General features: G+C 45.7%; 1 protein-coding gene across 1 annotated transcript in view; it reads right to left on the bottom strand.

Moving 5' to 3' along the window:
* The window catches only part of ARHGAP31 (Rho GTPase activating protein 31), a 55,356-nt gene extending 38,523 nt beyond the window's left edge, over positions 1-16,833 (bottom strand). The window contains exon 1 of the mRNA XM_066569277.1: positions 16,734-16,833. Within this exon, the coding sequence (XP_066425374.1) occupies positions 16,734-16,833 (100 nt within the window). The remainder of the gene's footprint in view (positions 1-16,733) is intronic.
* Positions 16,834-17,611: the final 778 nt, after the last annotated feature.

A 17,611-nucleotide genomic window follows, 5' to 3' on the forward strand; every position in this document is an offset into this window, starting at 1 on the left:
AGCACTTGGGTAATGTCCATCCTCCTTTACACAAAAGCCTGGGCACCCCTGATAGGAACCTTTAGAGAGGGTTTGAAAAAAAGCCATTGGAAAAACACGAATTCAGGAAACAGGAATGCTATAACCCTGCTAGTGCAAAGGCAAAAGCCATTGTGTGCACACAAATTTGGAAGCAGCAATGGCAAAAAACTTTGAAGGAAAACAGCAGTGATTTTTATTATTGCCTTATATGAGTTCGGAATGTTGCAAAGTTAAACAAAGCAATTATAAAGCTGGGTATTTAAAAATACCTAATGTTTCACAGTCTTCAAAGAAGACCTGTTTCACAGTCTTCTTTGAGATGAATCAGGTATCCAAACATCTGGGGATTGCAACATCCATCAGGAAACACAGACAGATGAGACACATCAAGACAGGAAGGTTTAGGGCTGCCATCGGAGAGACAAGGAACAGCAGGAGATTCCCGCAGCTTCTTTTGGGTCAGAAATGTTAGCTCTACATGAATGTGTACGCTAAACAAAAAGAGGAAGAAAAAGAGAGAGCTAAAAAAGGTTTTTGCAAGTCTCCTGCTGTTCTGTGTCTTTCTCACTTTGCTCTGATCTCTCTGTACATGTCACTGGCTGGCAGGATGACTGCTTCCTGATTCATGATTTCATATTTAATTCTTTCTATATAAAAGGAATTTAAAGGAAATTATTACAAATAGTTTGGCCACACTGCATCAAGTCACTGGAAACTATTTCTTTATCCCTGACATTCTCTTTTTCTTTTTCTCTCCTTTATTATTTTTTCCCCTTTAAGAGAAAAGCTAGATGCTTTCCTAAACACTTTCCAGACTTGAGCTATTCACAGATTGCATGTGGAAGGCAAATACAGCCCAGGCTTGGAAGAAAGACTCCCTCATGCTGGTCACCCCAGTAGCTTGGGGCATTGCAGGCGGTGTCCTCAGCAGTGTTTCCTTTCAGAGGGCTGTGGCTGCATGAAAATGCTTTGGGTGTAGCAATCCTGTGCTCATCCCACAGGCACTTCATGAAAGAGGCAACTGTTCCATGTTGGGAATTCAGAGAAACCTCTGGCCAGTGGTGGCTGCTGGAGGCACCCTGATTAAAGCCCCATTGTTTTGCCCACTCCAGTTAAATTGCTCCCTGATGAAGCCCCCGTCTGTCCAGTGGTTTGGGGAGAAGTAAATAAGTAAATAAAGTCGTTGCTGGGAATAACAAAGACTGGAGGAAGCAAGGAAAGAGGAAGCAACCAAAGAAAAAATACTTTAATGCACTACATTTCTCAAAGGCATATGTCCAGGAATTGGGTTTCTGGACTGTGTTTCTTTTGTCTTTCTGACTCCTGGATCTTGCTGTACTAAGGGCTTTGAGACACCAACAAACACTTTGCAAACACAAGAAGGGGTGTTGCAGGAAAAGGGCGTTGAGATTCATACTTAATCAAACTTCCTTACATTTTGATAGCTACAGTACTGCTGTACAAGTCCATCATCTCTTTGCCTTCGCAGTTCCCCACAGCCAACACAGCTGAGCCACACTTCAGGCCATGACCTGTATCCTGATTTTAGTATATGGTTGACCTGTTTCAGAGAGAAGAAAACTCCAGGCTAAGTTCATATTCTTGCACAGGTGTGTCTCGAAGGGGGATGAACTGAATGATCTAAAAGCAGGACCTTGCTGGACACTGTAAAATCAGAGAAGTTTTGATTCATAGCACAGGCTTCCAAAGCAAAGGAAGCTGAAGCACCACATCCTTCAGCAGGTGATGAAGATGAGCACATTTAAACATTGAGAGCTTATCCAAGCAAGGCAAAGCTGCTCTTGTCCACATCCATAGACTTTGGAACTAGTCAGAGACTGAAGCTCATTTTAGCATCAGTTAGGCACCAAAAGGGGAATGAAAAAATGTAGTTAGCTGATTTAAAAAACCCATCACTTGCAATGTAGTAACTCAATGCCATCTCCTTTGCACTTCATAAAACCAAGCTTGTTCCAAGAGCTGAAACAAGTCAGAAATTATTCTTTTACCAATTGCTCTGTCTCACTTTTGGGTAAATATCTGGAAGAAGAGTTTTGTATAACAAGCGTGGTCAACACTTTGAGCATGTTCCAGTCTATTCTTCAGCTGTTTGTACCCAGAACAGTGTCTCTTCCTCCATAACACCCCCCCTAACAAAGCTGCCACGATGTTGAATTTTCTTCCCACTTACAGCCCTCTCTCTTCCACCATTCATTAGCAGTCTCCATTTGTTCCAATACAGTCAGTTTTGCCCTCAGACTAGTTTTTCCAGCCGTCACCTCCTCCCTTTCAAGCATGTTGGAATTTCCTCACATGCTTTTCTCCATACTACTTTTGCCCTTATTCCCTTCTCCCATTCATTTCCTCCAGTGTCCTTTTCCATTTCTCTGCCACACTTCTTTCCTCCCAGCTGTTTCTTTGGATGCATTATCATTAGCTTCTATCCATAAATTAAGGTTGGGCCTGGTCCCAAAACCAGAAAAAATCAAAGTTGCTTCAGGCAACTTGTAAGGGGCAGTCCTATCCATGAGTCAGTAATGAACCCATCCATGGTGTGCAAAGGGAAAGTTGTGTTATTGCATATTCTCCCTTCTAAATCAGAGACTATAAAATGAAGCCTTGCAGAAATTCTTCATAGCGTTTTTTATTTTTCTGCTTGGTTTCTTTTCTTTTTTCTTTTTTTTTTTTTGCAAGATTAGCAGAAGCAGCCTGGCCAAGCTCCAGTCTAGGATAATCTCTTCTGCTATTTCAGATCCATGCTGAATTGTTTTTTCCATTTCCTAAGCCCAGAGGTTAGATGGTAAATGGCTGTCATGTTCTCTTCAAAGCTGAATTGTCATGTTTTGGGGCAGAAGCTTTGCCAAGTCAGAACGAAGCATTCTGGGCACGTGATGCCACCCTGGTGCTCCTCACACCACCCTCAGAGGCTCTTGGTAAGGAACCTGCTGAGACCGGCAAGCTGGGTGAGTCCAATCCTTCCCTGCCCTCACTCTCACCCAATGTGTAACTCCCCAGAGCTGCAAGAGCCCACTTTTCAGTACTGGGTGATGAAAACAGCTAGAACTCTTCCCATTTAGTAACAACAATAATGGGAACTTTGCACCAAAAAGAAGGTGATACCAGCATCATTTAACCACTGAGGGAGGTAAGATGTGGAAAAAGAATGAAAGCCCTACGGTCTCTCATTGAGCCAGGCAGTGGCAGGAGCAGAGCTTGCCACGGCCTGTGGCATGCCATGGATGGGACTCCTGCCACCTCCTTCATGCAGTTCAAACTCCAGGCTGAGCAATTCAGCCCTCACTGGTGCACAAATGCTGGAATGCAAAGAGAAGAGAAAAAGGTGTGCTTTTATGCTGCTTACATCTCCAGCAGGTCACCAAACTGGATGAGGGATACAGGTAGCCAAGCTGAGGCTGCAAAATCTCCCTCCACAGGTGAGCACCCATGTTCCCTTGTAGCCACCAGCCCTGCCTCAGCACAGGGCATAGAGTGGGTGGCACTGCCTGGGGTGCACACTGAGCTCTTCCCGATATTTCAGACAGCTATGCTGCTGGTAGCTCACGAAAGCACTCAGCCAAAACTGCTGACACGTGTCAAATTCCCCAAGCAGCGTTACCGGGCCAGCCAAGGGAGTTTGAGGAGCCATCTGGCCAGGGACACGCAGCCCACGTGTCAGGGAGTGGCCTCTTGCTCCCAGGGCTGGGATAATTGGACATTGTTCAGCATCTGAATTGTCGCTCTGTTGGCTGTGGGCTTGTCTGGTAGGGACGAGCTAATTACCATGCAAACTGCTGAGGGGAGGAGAGGGTCAGGGATGGCCCTCACGCTTCTTCTGCCCCACAACAAACAGGAGGGGTTTGTGCCCCCACAGCGCCCTGAAGCAGAGAGGGGAGAATGGGTGGGAAAGCAGAGGTGAAGGGAGAAGCCTCTTGAACGCTTCCCATTCAAACACAAACACGGGACCCCTGTCAAACCTGGGAGTGGATTTTCCTGCCATACACAGAGTTTTGTTTGCAGTCAGTTCCTTGGGAACCAGCAAGCAGCCGTCAAACTTGCCCAGAGATCACAAAGCTCATGGTGCCACGCTTGTTACCTTCCCTTCCTTGTCCCACATCAGCCAAGGTGCTGTTTTTCACCACCACAGCCCAGCCAAAGAGCTGAAGGTACTGCAGAGACAGGGCTGCACTGAAAGTCCCAGCCTCCACCCTGCCGTCATCCACAAGGTAAAGTCAGCAGTGCTGCTGCTGCCAGCCACTCTTGAAGGAGGCAGGACTGGGGAAAGGGACAGGAATAAGGCATGTTACAAGCTACAATATCTTTCCTTAACCACAAGAATTGATATCAGGTGCACCTGCACTGTTCCTTGAATCACAACTACTCAAAATCTTTTCATACACTGAAAGCATGCTCTGTCAAGAGGCAGGAACACATTTTTCTAATTTTTCCATTCTCCTAAAGAAAACATGCACGTGTCTTTCCCCTTTTTCTACCAAAGCTCAATTAGATTTGCTTCACAGGTATATAATGTTGTAAAGAAAAGCCTTGCAGTCACCCTTTGTCCATCTGCTAAATCCTTCCACCATCCTGCAGTGAGTTCAAATCTGCAGTGAGAGATGCATGAAAATCCCAAACAGGGAACCATCATTAGGGCAGGGATATGCCTCTAAAGCCCTTAGGATCCAGAGCTGCAGTTCACATCTGTTTAATGCCCAAGAGCTAACATCAATAATTTAATGAGTGCCTTACATCCTGAAATATTTCACAAACTGCAAAAACAAGACTCACTCCACCCATCTCTAGGCTGGGAGGTGGCAGCTGTTGAGCCAGGCAGAGCAGCACTACGTGACAGTTTAGGACACTGGATAAAAAACAAATCCTAGCTCCAGCAGAAATTGCTTCTGCAAAGAAAAAGACACAGCACAGCATGTGCATCTGTAAAAGAGACCCTATGCTCTAGGAAAGAAAAAGATAAACCAGGGATTTTTTAAAATATTGGGGTCCTTGTTTTACCATGTGCCCAAATGGTAACATTTCCCCAAATGATGCCTAGACAGCAGCTTGACAGAGCTGATACTACACTTGCCATCTTCTGAATCACCCACCCCATTCCTGTAGCAGATTTTTTGGGCCACTCCCATGCAAGCACTAACCAGACATAAAAATCTGCTTGGGGTGTAATTGCTGCAAGCGTGGCTTAAAGCTGAGCAGCAGCACACTTACAGAGCTGCCATGCTGAGGGGCCTCACTAGTATCCAGTTAATCTCCTCAAATCTCATTATTGCAGCAGAGTGACAGATGGGTGTTTTAGCAGGATAGAAATTAGGACTAATTAGGACTCCTAGGCCTCCTTTGTGTTTGTCACATCAGCTCCTCCCCGCCTCAAGCAGGTTTGTGAGCAGTGATGGAGGGCTGCCTCTAGCACTGTGTTCTGCCTGCCACCCCGAGGAGGACAGCAGGCACTGGGTCACCTACACCCACCTGATCTACAGACGGGGATGCAGGGGATTCCATTCCTTATCTAGGTTCTGGCAAGTCTGGAGGGTGACCCCAAACTGAAGTTACTGGGATATGGAACTGAATTTCCTGGCTCAGCTCCCATTTGTGGCTTTATGCAGCGAACCTCAGGCAGCAGTGTGTAAGTCACTATCAAGCCAGGAGGGAAGAATGATGGACCCAATGGATCAAGACCAGCTCTTCTCATTTACTGCTCCTAAGCCTGCCTTGGGCACAGAGCTTGATGTATTGACTTTGGCAACATGTGCATACTGCCATCCTGGCAATAAAGTTATCAAAATGGAGAGAGACGGGGAGGGTAGCACAGGGGGAGGTAAAAAAAAACAGCTAAGCAGGGGGAACTGAAAACACTTGAAGAGAAGGGAGAATCCTCCATGCCCCCTCTGGACCCCTGCACCATCACCTCAGGCCAAACCCCATACTCTTCTTAGAGATCTTAGAGATTCCAGGACATTTGTTTTAACTTTTTTCTTCTTTTTTTTTTTTTTTTTCTGCATTCCTCCTTGTTGTACTTCTGGTTTTCAGTCAGGACTGGAATGGAGAGAACAGGATTACAGAAGGAAGTCTGTTGCTCTATTTTTCTGGCTTGATTAGAAGCAGAAGATGCAATAAATCTCACAAGAGAGTTTGTTCTCATTTAGCCTCTCATGTATCTGAAATTACCTGACCAGAACAAGGGTAAGGAAAATGCACTACCAATTGGAGCACACTGAGAAGATAAAAACAGAAAGAGCAAAATGGTGAAGCTGTTTCCCTCTCTGATTTTACACAAAGAAAGTAAACAATTCAGTCCCACCGACAGCTTATTTATTTCACATAAATTGCAGCACAGATGCAAGGGCTCAAGAAGGAAGCTCACCCTGCCTGATCACACCTCTGAACCTCCTGAGGTGTGACTGCCACCACCAGCAGCAACAACACAATGGGAGAGGAACAGAAAAACCAGCACTAGTTGCATGGGCAGCAAAGGGTTTCCACATGCTGGATGGCTCTGTTGTGCTGCCAAGCTGCCTGTCTGCAACAGGACTGACGGTCACATTCACTGCTGAAATGGTAAATGCAGAATGTATCAAATGTATCAAAAATATCCCAACTGAAATATTCAGCTGCAGATAAACACACACAGACATACAGACACCCTTCCTCCCAGTGTTCTGTCAGCTAAATCAGCATTTTTTGATGAGCCAGTGAATATAGATGGTGAGTACAGGCACAGATCCAGCCTGGATTCTCAGCCTTGCATCCCACGTGTATAGAAAATTTATGAGCATGTTCAGCATCTTTCAGGTAAAAACACAGTATCAATGCCACTGTGCTTAGTGAACACCAGCCAGGGCATCCTTAAATGAAGTTTGTATCAGAGAAGCTGACATGGTCTCCTGTCTGATGCTCTTCAGGAAATAAATTACACAACTTAGTTATATCAGGAATATCTCCTGGCTATTTGGATGTTCAATCCCCGTTCTAGAGATGCAGGTATATCTCCTCTAACCATTTCCTCATGTCATAGTATCTAATGACATGACAAAACAAAATACATTCACCTTCCCAGACTGGCGAGAGCAAATAAAGGGCATGAGATTTAAAGCGAGTTTTGCATTGGGTTTGGCGTTTATTTTTTGTTCTTTCTTTAACTCCTCTGTACTTTATAGAACTAAACAAAGCCTCCCGTTCCAGATGATCAATCTTCGCGCTGCTCCTGGCCCCAGAGAGCACAGGAGATAATAGCATTTCCAAAGGCATTTAGTTAGCTGAGCCCTGAGTGTAGAAGAGGGCAGTGAGGAGCTGGAGACAAATTGCTATGCACCCAAGTCAGCTGCTCAGGGCATATTTCTAAGAACAGCGGACACAGCTGAGAATCCAGCAAAGGGATGTGAGTTTCCCCTCCCCTTGCTCGATCCCTGTGCTGGAGATATAATACAGCTTCTGCTCCCCTTGTTCCCAGTGCCTTTCTGCTCTCCCTTGTTGCCATAGAGGCTGGTATCTGGGACTTGAAATGTGATGCTCCACTTGTGAGAGTGGGTGGAGAAAAAGCAAGGTTTGCATTATTAATAATTTCCCCTACTGTATCCATTTTGACAGCAAAGTTTCTCACTCTCCAGTCTGCTGGACATGCTTTGGCAGAAAGGAGCTTGGCCACAATGCCCTGGTTCTGTGCACTGTGGCTTTGGGGGAGGAGAGGGGGACAAACACCACCTGAGAAAGGTGTGCTGCTTCAATGCATTTTTTGTAGACTTTCTATTAAGCCAAAGCTCTGCATGGCTTTTAGAAGATGCAGCAGAGCAGTGTATTATATAAATTAATTTATTTGGGCTGACCAGCAGCAAAACTTCAGAAACCATTAAAGAACCGGGGCTCTTTTATGAAAAGACAACTCCTTTTGGGTATTAACCAGGGAAGAAAGAGCATTAAACAAGGTAGAAAGGATCCTTTACAATGTCCTGATTGCACGTTACTTATTGATTGAATTGCCAGCAAAAACTGGAATACCAAGGAAAATCTCTGCTAGTAACTGCATAGATTACTAAGAACATCAGAAGAGTTAGGAGGTGAGTTGCCAGCAGGGAGGAAACTGAGGGAGGTGATCCTTCCCCTCTGCTCAGCACTGCTGAGCCCACAGCTGGAGTAATGTGTCCAGCTCTGGGCTCCACAGTACAAGAAGGACTTGCTGGAGCAAGCTCAGCTCAGGGCCACAGAGATGATTAAAGGACTTGAGCATCTCTCATGTGAGGAGAGGCCAGGATCATCTTCTCCTGTATAACAGAAGGATCAGGAAGGATCTGTCATTGTTTATGAAGACCTGCTGGAAGGGAATGAAGAAAAGGGAGCAAGTCTATTCTCAGCTGTACCTATTGACAATACAAGATACATAAATTAAAAATCAGGAGATTCCATCTGAACACAATATTTTTTTACTCTGATGGTAGTCTGAGGCTGGATCAGTTTGCTCACAGAGGTTATATCCAAAATTCTGTGGAGATATTCAAAATTCAACTGGACACAGTCTTGGGCAACTGGCTCAAGCTGACCCTGCTTGAGCAGAGGGTTTGGTCTAGTTAATCTCAAGAAGTCCCTACTCAGAAATTCTGTGATTCTGTAACATTTTCTACTACTGTTAAGGTAACTCTTCCTACATGGACATTAACTCACCTAAGTTGAGGCAGTCATGAAGCCAACCTGACATTTCCTGGAACTGAGTCTGTCACACCCATCATCAGCCGGCGACACCAGGATGGAAGAAGGCTGGTTTGAACCTAGGCCAGGTGGCTGCTCCCAAATGGGAACACAGCAACTGAGCTGAAGTAACTGAAGGCAACTGCAAAAAGCATGAGTTTTGCTCTTCCACTTTTGAGGCACTGTTAAAATCAAAAGGGCCCCCACTCAGGTGAAAATGGGGAATCTAATCCAGGTTCAGGGTCCTCTTCAAGGCAGGGGGTAGAAACAGAAGAGGACTGGCACTTCCTGTGCACTTATATGCCACAAGACTTGTAGCATTTGGGACTGAACTCCTCACTGTCACACACAGAGGTAGCAGGGATCTGGCACTTGAGTGAGCATGAAGGTCAGTACTGGTAGCTATAACTTCATTGTATGCAAAGGCCCCAGCATCTGACAAAAAGGTAGATTTTAAGTCCATGGTTAAGTACTTTTCATATCTGCAATCACACTGGTGCAGAAGATCACAAAGTCTGCTTGTGGTTTCAGATAAATGTAGAGAACAGAGTCTACATTATTGAATTAAGTATGAAAGTTATAATAATACAGTCAGCACAGTTGCACAATGTAATTTCACTTAACAATAAATTCAATTTATGCTACACTGTTCTCTGTGTGCATTGTAAACATACTGCAGATTTTTTTTGCTTGGGGTTTTTTGTGGGTTTTTTTGTTTCATTGGTTTGTTTTGGGTTTTTGTTGTTGTTGACAATGCAAAACACATTAACTAAAGTTATCAGCAGAGAAGCTGAAGGCTCTGGCATGCGAGCAAAGGACAGCTGAGGCTTGAGGCTCTGGGAATGTATGGAAAGGAGCCACTGGTAGGCGGCTAGGAACACTAGTTGCCCTTGAAATAACCAGCAGTGCAGCCATTTAGCAGCCTTTGCATTTCAATAAGGTATCTGTAGGTTGCCATGTCAGAGCTCTAAGTGTATCTGGCACCCTGCTGGTGGTGCTGGACTGGACGCAGATGCTGGTAGCTCTCCATCCTTTAATCGCCCTCCAGACAGAGATCCAGTCCAAGCCATGATGTGGGCAGTCAATCTGACAGCCACTCCACCCCAGCCCTTCAAAGCAGGGCTGCTTATACCATCACTGACAGGCTGTTTTCATTTCCCTTATTACCGTTAAAGGAGAAACACTGCAACATACATTTTTGGCACAACCCTGCCTGCCAGCAAATGTTGCTGCTGTAGAACTGCATCATATATGCCAAGCCCAAGTTACAGATGCTTTCTGAGCTCTCCAAACTAGAACCAGGCCTGCACCAAAGCTTGGGACCCAAGCACCCCTGACCAATGGGGATCTCCCAGACTTGCCCATCACTTGCTAGATCAGCCTGTGTTGCACATCCACCCTGTGCAATTCCTGTGTTTCATCCAGTACAGCTGTTTCCCTGAACCTTTGAGAGCTGTGACACCACAAGCAGTGGAGTCCCCACTCCTTGGTTTCCAAGTTCAGATGAAATCAGCTGCTACCAACAAAGAGAAAACATTTGCTAAATCAAAATACGTGCCCTAACCTAAGATCTGCAGGCAAGATGTGATTCATGCTGTTTGCAGGGGATGGGGGAGAAGGCAGGATCAAAGTGGGGCTCAGTGCATGCAAACCACACATCTGCCTCCTGCAGTGCTCAGTAAGGGAAATGTAAAGCAGCAGGCAACATGCAAGAGTTCTCTGCTAATCACACAGTGCTAGCAATGGAAAGTCAATACAGAACAAGGAGCTGAGCTTGCAACAAGAATGTTAAACAACAGTAACACTGTGCCACAGAGACACAAAAATCCAGGTCCCAGGAACCAGAAACAGATTGAGGAAGTAACACAAACATAATCCAAAACAAGAAGGAACAGCAAAGTAACAGAAGCAAACAGATGGCTTCTGTTCCCGTTGTTCCCAGTGTCTTTTTGCTCTCACTTGTTGCCATAGAGGCTGGTATCTGGGACTCAAAATGTGAAGCACCACTTGTGACAGAGGGTGGAGAAAATGCAAGAATTTACATTATTAATAATTTCCTCCACAGTATCCATTTTGGCAGCAAAGCTGCTCATCTGTTGTCCACCGGACATGCTTTGGCAGACACTGAAAGGCCAAGGAGCTGTCTTCGCTCAAAGCCCAGCCTAGCTCCTCCACCTGCCAATACATGTACTCAGCTCTCAGACCCCACTGCCACAGCTCTCCTTCCCTGTACAATAACACAATCCCACTTCTTTCCCCCCAAAACTTCAGAGTTCAACTGTCCCTTCTGCTCCTGTCACACGGATGAGGGGATGCAGCCTTAAATATCCACACAGCCTGCATGGCTAGAGCCAGGAATAGACCCCACAGAGTGCAGGCCATGTGGCCTCCCAGCATATCAGCAGTGTGAAAATGTGGATCAGACCCCAGAGCACACCACACACACAAAGAAAGAGGACTAGAGCATTTCTGAGCCAGCCCAAGAGGCCGTTCTTGTCCTGTTCTCCTCCCAGCCCCTGCCACTTCCTTCCTTGAATGGAGACAAGTGTTTGCATAGCCACAGAGTAAGGTAGGTCAGGAAAGAGATCTAGATTGAAGGCAATTTGGCTCCACAAAAAGGTTTCTTTTCAGCTTGATCAGTTCTTGAGACAGAAATCCCCAGTGCCACAGTTTCTAATTTTGAGAGAGGGATGAATGCAGCTCTTCATTCTTCTGCAGCAGATTAAATGAGCGTGTGGCATTTTCATTTTTCCACGGGGACTTTAAAAAAAATAAATAAAAGCTTTGTCTTTTTCCTCCAGTTTGCCTTTAATGATTCTTCAGCAGTTTTCCCAGGACTTGTTGCATGCAGCACTAACCAAAAGCACCTACCCAAAAGTATGGGCATGCCTTCACTTTGAAACATCACTACAGGAAAGATGGCTTAAAAAAAATGTCCTAAGTGAACACAAATGCAGTCTTGGTTGGCACACACTTATTTGTGCTATGGACTTGCATGCATCCTCATGCTCATCCCAGCATGCTCCTATCCCAAAAGACATGCCAGGGTGAGGAAAGAAAGCCACAGGGCCCAGAAAAGCTGTTTCACATCTGTGTAGCAGGTTTAATGATTGACTCAAAGGGAGTCTGTTCTTGAAGCAAGAAAATTTTTTCCTGAGTGACAGGTCTCCTTATCCAGTCATGTACGGACAAGGCAGCTTCACAGTGAAAAGCATGATGACAAAACCACTGTGCAGAGGACAGGGTGCTTAAGGAGCTGTACCAAAACAAGCAAGAAGTATCCAAGCCCACCTTTCCTTTGTACCCAGCACATTACTGCTGAATTATTATTGCTGCTTTCCCTCTGAACTACCTGCCTATGCTACAGCAAAGTCTTTGCCTACTGCACCTCTCAGATGCATTGAAGAACCTGCCTGTAGAGCCAGGGCTGGCCAGAGCCAACAGCTTTTTGAGACCACTAAAAGCCAATAAAGCTGCATCAGCTGAATAGATAGGAAGGGGTTTGGGTGCTACAGGCTCAGGGTGAGAGCCATTGAGGGAGCTGTGGGGAGTGTGGGAGGGGGCTGAGGGGAAAAGCTGAGCTCATTGCATCCCAATCAGACAACATCAGGCAGGAAACAGATGTGGAAGAAACCACAGAGGGGTACAGCAACAGCAGAATTAACTCTCCAGCAAATAGGGGAATCTCAGACACACAGAGATGACCTGCACCATAAGAACAAGGCATCAAGTCTGAGGTTTGGCTTTATGCACACCTGGTAGCACCTCTTAGCCTAATATCTAGACACTAGCATACCAAAAAAACACAGGAAACATTCAGCCTTTTTCCAAGTTCTACCTGGCTCTAAGCATATGAAGCAAAGGTAGGTCTGGATTGCTAGAAGTTCCTATACAAAAGACTGGATTATCTTTTACCATCACAATCCAATTCTTGTAGATGCTGTGTGCATTTCCATTTTAAAGAGTGGAAGTTATATGTGGCTGTATATCTGAAATCCCAGCTTGAATTTCCACAGTTAGAAGCACTAGGAATATTAAAATTTCTTTTGATTTAGCTCCTCTCACTTTAAGAGCTTTGACTCTTACAACAGCCTCCTGTTACAATACTTTTGTGATATAACCAGAAGCAAGACTGCTCTTTGTGACTGTTTTCTTAAGCAGTTCAGACTGTCCTGCCCCAGCTAAAGATGGTGCACAAACTTGTGCCTTGTCTTCTCTGCTGGCCCATTTGTCACCAGAAAATTACACTGTTGTTATTGCAGTAACTGAGAGCCTGATGTGCAACTCCCACTGACTTCAGCAGAGGCACAATGCATTTTTCTCCTCTGGAAACCAAGCTGGTTATCAAGAGGCCAGAACATGACTTTAATGTTAATATTATCTGTTAGCCCCATTACACTGATACATTTCAATAAAGTTTGGCATGGTAAAAAGTTTTAGTAAAGGGCCATTAGTACTCATTTCCTTCTGCATGGATGGCTATCCATGTCCAAAGTCTGGGCATGGACACTGCTTTCTAGTGAAGCTTTTATATTCCAAAAGATCACTTGCCTTCAAGTATGGACTCAGTGCTGGAAGTGACACAGGAGGGACTACATAAAATTACACAACTTTTCCTCATTGGTATTGCCAGCCACCATTCCTTTATGTTTGATGTGAGCTTGTCCTCATACACGCTGCTATTTAAGCCATTGTTTGATAATTATGGTGAGGAGGAAGAGAAGTTTATTTTTCCCCGAGTTTCTAGCCCTCTTACCAAAGAAAGACTTGAAAACATAACCCAGATGCACACTGAAGTTTTGGAAAACAGAAAGCGGACAAAGAACCCAGCAAAGATTTTATGTGGTGGTTTTTGTGGTCTGAGTCATGATTTTAAATGCTTGTGTGCACTGATAGCAGTCTGCCCCCATAAGAAGTGTGACCAGTGTCTGTGCAGAGACTGCCAGCAGGAAAAGGCCAAGTAGGGTCAAATGTGGTACTGACAGGAACTGACTTGAAACACAGTAAATTCAACACATCTGAGTGTCCAACCAGCCACCAGACATCCACATCTGCCCATCACCACTGACCTGTGTCAGATCTGAAAGAATCAACTCGAGGCTAAAGGCTTTGTATCACGTTTTTGGCTCCTGAGCTGCTTCACTGTACCTGCTAAAGTCTTCCTATTTGATCTTTTTTAAATACTTGGTAGTTCTGCTGCAGCTTTTATTGTATTATCATAAAGTTCTTTCTAAGAGAGGCTTAGGTACATGGATCTGGTAAGGGAGACAGCGAGATCTTTGGCTGTCTCTGAAGAGAACCATAGCCAGTCATTAAAGAGTTACATGGGAAGAGAGGAAATGCTGATACCTTTAGCAGAATATAATTCTCTCCACTGGAATTTGGCAAGAACACAGGGACTAAGGTCCTTACAGAAAGCACAAGCTGCTCATCAACAACCGCAGGCATGTAGGGACTCAAGTTGTGCCTCTCCTCCACAAAGCATCGTGCAAGTAGTGCAGCATCCCCTAGCTGTAAAGGTCATGTACTAACCCCGAGGGGAAAATTCCAAATTGAATCGTCTTCACTAGCCTTGACCACCCCCTGTGCTCCCTTGGCCAGCACCAGCAAAGCAGGTCTCAGCCTCTCCTTGCCTGTGCAGCTCCAGTCTCACACAACAGCACTGCAGGATGGCCTAAAGCAAACCTGAGCACGGAAAGCACAACCAATATGACTCACGTCCTGCCGGGCCCACAGCACCTTCTTTACAGTTAACCCTTCTGGGTACACTTTAAAACCTGCTTGCAGAAAGGCCCACAACAAAATGTTTGCTGGACAGCAGCCAAAAAGCTTTCCTGCTCCTCACCACTCTCAGATACCAGGAACAGTCTTAGAACTTCATTGCTTCTCAGTAGGGAACAACCTGAGCCTGCATCCCACCAGTTAAACACACAGCACTGAGAAGAAAACAAAGCAGAGAGAAAGCTACAGCTTCATGTCCCTATAAAATCTGCTGCCTACAGGAGCACTGACTTGTCACTGGAAATAATTCTTAGCAGAACAATTCAACTCTCCCCAAGTCAACCATCTCTCATACCCTGAATGCTCTTCTAATTTGGTTGCAAGTTTGTGATATCCTGGTGACATCTCAACCTTCCTTTTTTCCCTAAGACATCACTTTAGCATTCTTGGTCATTCCTATTTATCCTGAGAGTCCTACTACCAACAAAATTAATATCTCTAATATTTTAATTTTTTTCCCCTTGTCCTGATGAATCAGAACTTCCAATCCAACTTAACTTACACCCTTACCAATTAACCTACAACAACTGAGTCCTTCATTTCTGGATCCCACAGCACTGGGCAATGGGATGTGCTACTGAACAAACAGCAGTACTGCAGAAAGGAAAGGAACTTCCTACTCTCCCCACTGCTCCTCAGCATGGAGAGATAAGTACATTGGAACTGTGAACCATGCCACAAATGAGATTTGAGAAAATGTCCTTCCTTCTTGTTCTCAAAAGACTACTAAAAAAAAAAAGATGGGATTTTAGGTAATAGATTTTGCTCATCTGGCCTAATTTCAACTGCAGTTAGTATGTTTTTGCCTTTAAAATTCCCCTTGCTGCTTCACGTGAATATACTGCCTGCGCCTGCCTTCCCTGCGTTGTTTTCCAGTGCTCCTGTAAACAGCTGTAAATAGTTCCTTCACCACAGAGGTCCATGGTAGCACTGGATGGAATTTATTTGTCTACACCTCACACTGTCAAAGGGACATCAGCTCATTAAGTCTGTTATTTTTTTGACACTTAATTCAATTGCTGTTAAGAGCTATGTAAGTTAAAAGATCCAGTACCTGTTGCAGACAACCCACAATGCAATTGAATGGCTGGTTTTCCCCCATACCTAAATAAATGCACATATATAACAGTTCATCTTAGTGATACATTTACTGCCCTCTTCACTGTGCAATGGAAAGTACTCCTGTTATGCAGCCCATCCCTCTGCCAATGCGGTTCCACACTGCACTTCATCAGCCATGCTCATCAGCAAATGAAAGACCTGATTGTACAGCTCTCCCTGTACAAAGCTGACATTGCCGCTAGAAGTCTTTTTTTTTCCCCTGAAATAACCTGACATTGTTAAAATTGGTCAATTCAAATTGGAACATCACGCTAAATCGGGATCATAATGCTAACATCACGGATGGTAACAGGCATGTATTTATTTTTTCCTCTTGCTAAACTGCAGGTCCTTCTGCTGGCCAAACTCACAACCACTTCTCTTGTCATTCAACTCACTTTAAGAAAAAATGTTCTGCTACTTCCCTCATCAAGGACTGACCATTTCAAACTCAGGGCCCTCTTATTTTATTGGAGTTACCTCTTGTCTGAGCTACTGTGTTCTCATTCAGTACCTGGGAGCATGAAGGTCAAGGGGAGAAGGAGTGAAAGCCAACAGGCAGGGTGGTGAACGTGTTAGCTCAGATGTCTCCAACACCACACACCGTACTCCACCCGATAACCCAGTCTCTGTCCTGTCTCCATCCAGCAGTTCAAGGACAACATTTGAACTGCACTGGAGTCCAGTTCCTCCCCAGAGTCCTCCAAAATTCTGTTGTCATGGATTTAAGGTGGATTTTGAAATGCTGGAGGAGGCAACACTGAGCACCATTCAGATTTCCAAACCTGACTCGCTAAAAGCCTGTTACTCCCTTCCACTGCCAGGCAGATGGGAGAGGGCATCACGACTGATGTCAGGCTGTCTTTTACACACTTAGGCAGCCCGAGAACCCCAGCCCAGTCCTTTCCACACACACAGCACTACTCATGCAAGGTTCATGCAGATGCATCACCAAAGCAATCTTCCGACTGCTCATTCATTGTGAGTAACGGGGCAGTGACTCCACTTCCCAGGGATAAGTCAGCTCCAGGCTGTCTAACCCTTAGCTTTTGGAAAGGTCTGGTTTGCAGTCCTGCCAGTAAGAACAGGGGGACACGCGCTTGGCTTTTCTGCAACCAGAGCGAGAATAAAGAAGCATTTACCATCCTGCCCAGAGCTCTCCAGATACTCCGTCAGGTCGCAGCCGAACGCGCTCGCGGCTCCCTTCCTCTTGAGTTTCTGTTTGGCTCCCTTGTTCTTCATGAGGTTAGTCCCAAAAGAGGTTCACCCCCCTCCTGCCTTGCCCCCCTCCCCCCGGCCTCACGCTGGGCGACAAAATTCTTGCTCTTCTCCTCAGACCACCGCCCGTGTCCCGCTCCCAGGGAGCAACATCGGGGGTCCCGTACAGCGTCCAGCCAGAGAAGTAAACATTAATCCCCACCAGATGTTGGGCTGCTCCTGTGGCAGAAGAAGGTCAGGGCGAGAGGAGGCTCCACAGCCCGCAGCAGCAGCGATCATAGCCTGAGCCCAGAAGGGTTCTCATCAGAGGCAAGTGGGTGGTGGATGGGTGCCCGCATCAGAGCTGGCAAGTTGGGGGCAGGAGATGGTGAGGGGACGTCTTTTCCCTCAGCGCAATCCCGGGACCCTCCACAGCCACCTTCTGCGTTTCGTCAGTCGCGCTGTCGCCACTTCCAGCAGAAGGCGTCCCAGTCTGGTCGTGCTCCCCTTGGCTTTCGGAGGAGACTGGAAGTTCAAACGCACTAATGAAAAGGGACTGGGGAAGAGTCTGCACAAGGCTCCTCTTTGGCTCCCCCCCCTTCCCCTCCTCCTGCTTTGGACAGTTGGAGGAATGAGAAACCAGCTTCCTGTCCTGACTCCCGCTCACTCGCTCTCTCCTTTCCCCGTTTTACAAATCCTAGGATAATCCAGCTCAAAAAAATGCTGAAAGGAAGTTAGCTGAGGAGGGGGGCGGAGGACGCTTTTTGGCAGTAAAGTGTGTGTGTGTCTGTGTGTGTGTGTGTGTGTGTCTGTGTGTGTGTGT

Source organism: Molothrus aeneus, chromosome 2 (assembly GCF_037042795.1).
Source record: "Molothrus aeneus isolate 106 chromosome 2, BPBGC_Maene_1.0, whole genome shotgun sequence".
In the NCBI taxonomy this organism is placed as follows: Eukaryota; Metazoa; Chordata; class Aves; order Passeriformes; family Icteridae; genus Molothrus; species Molothrus aeneus.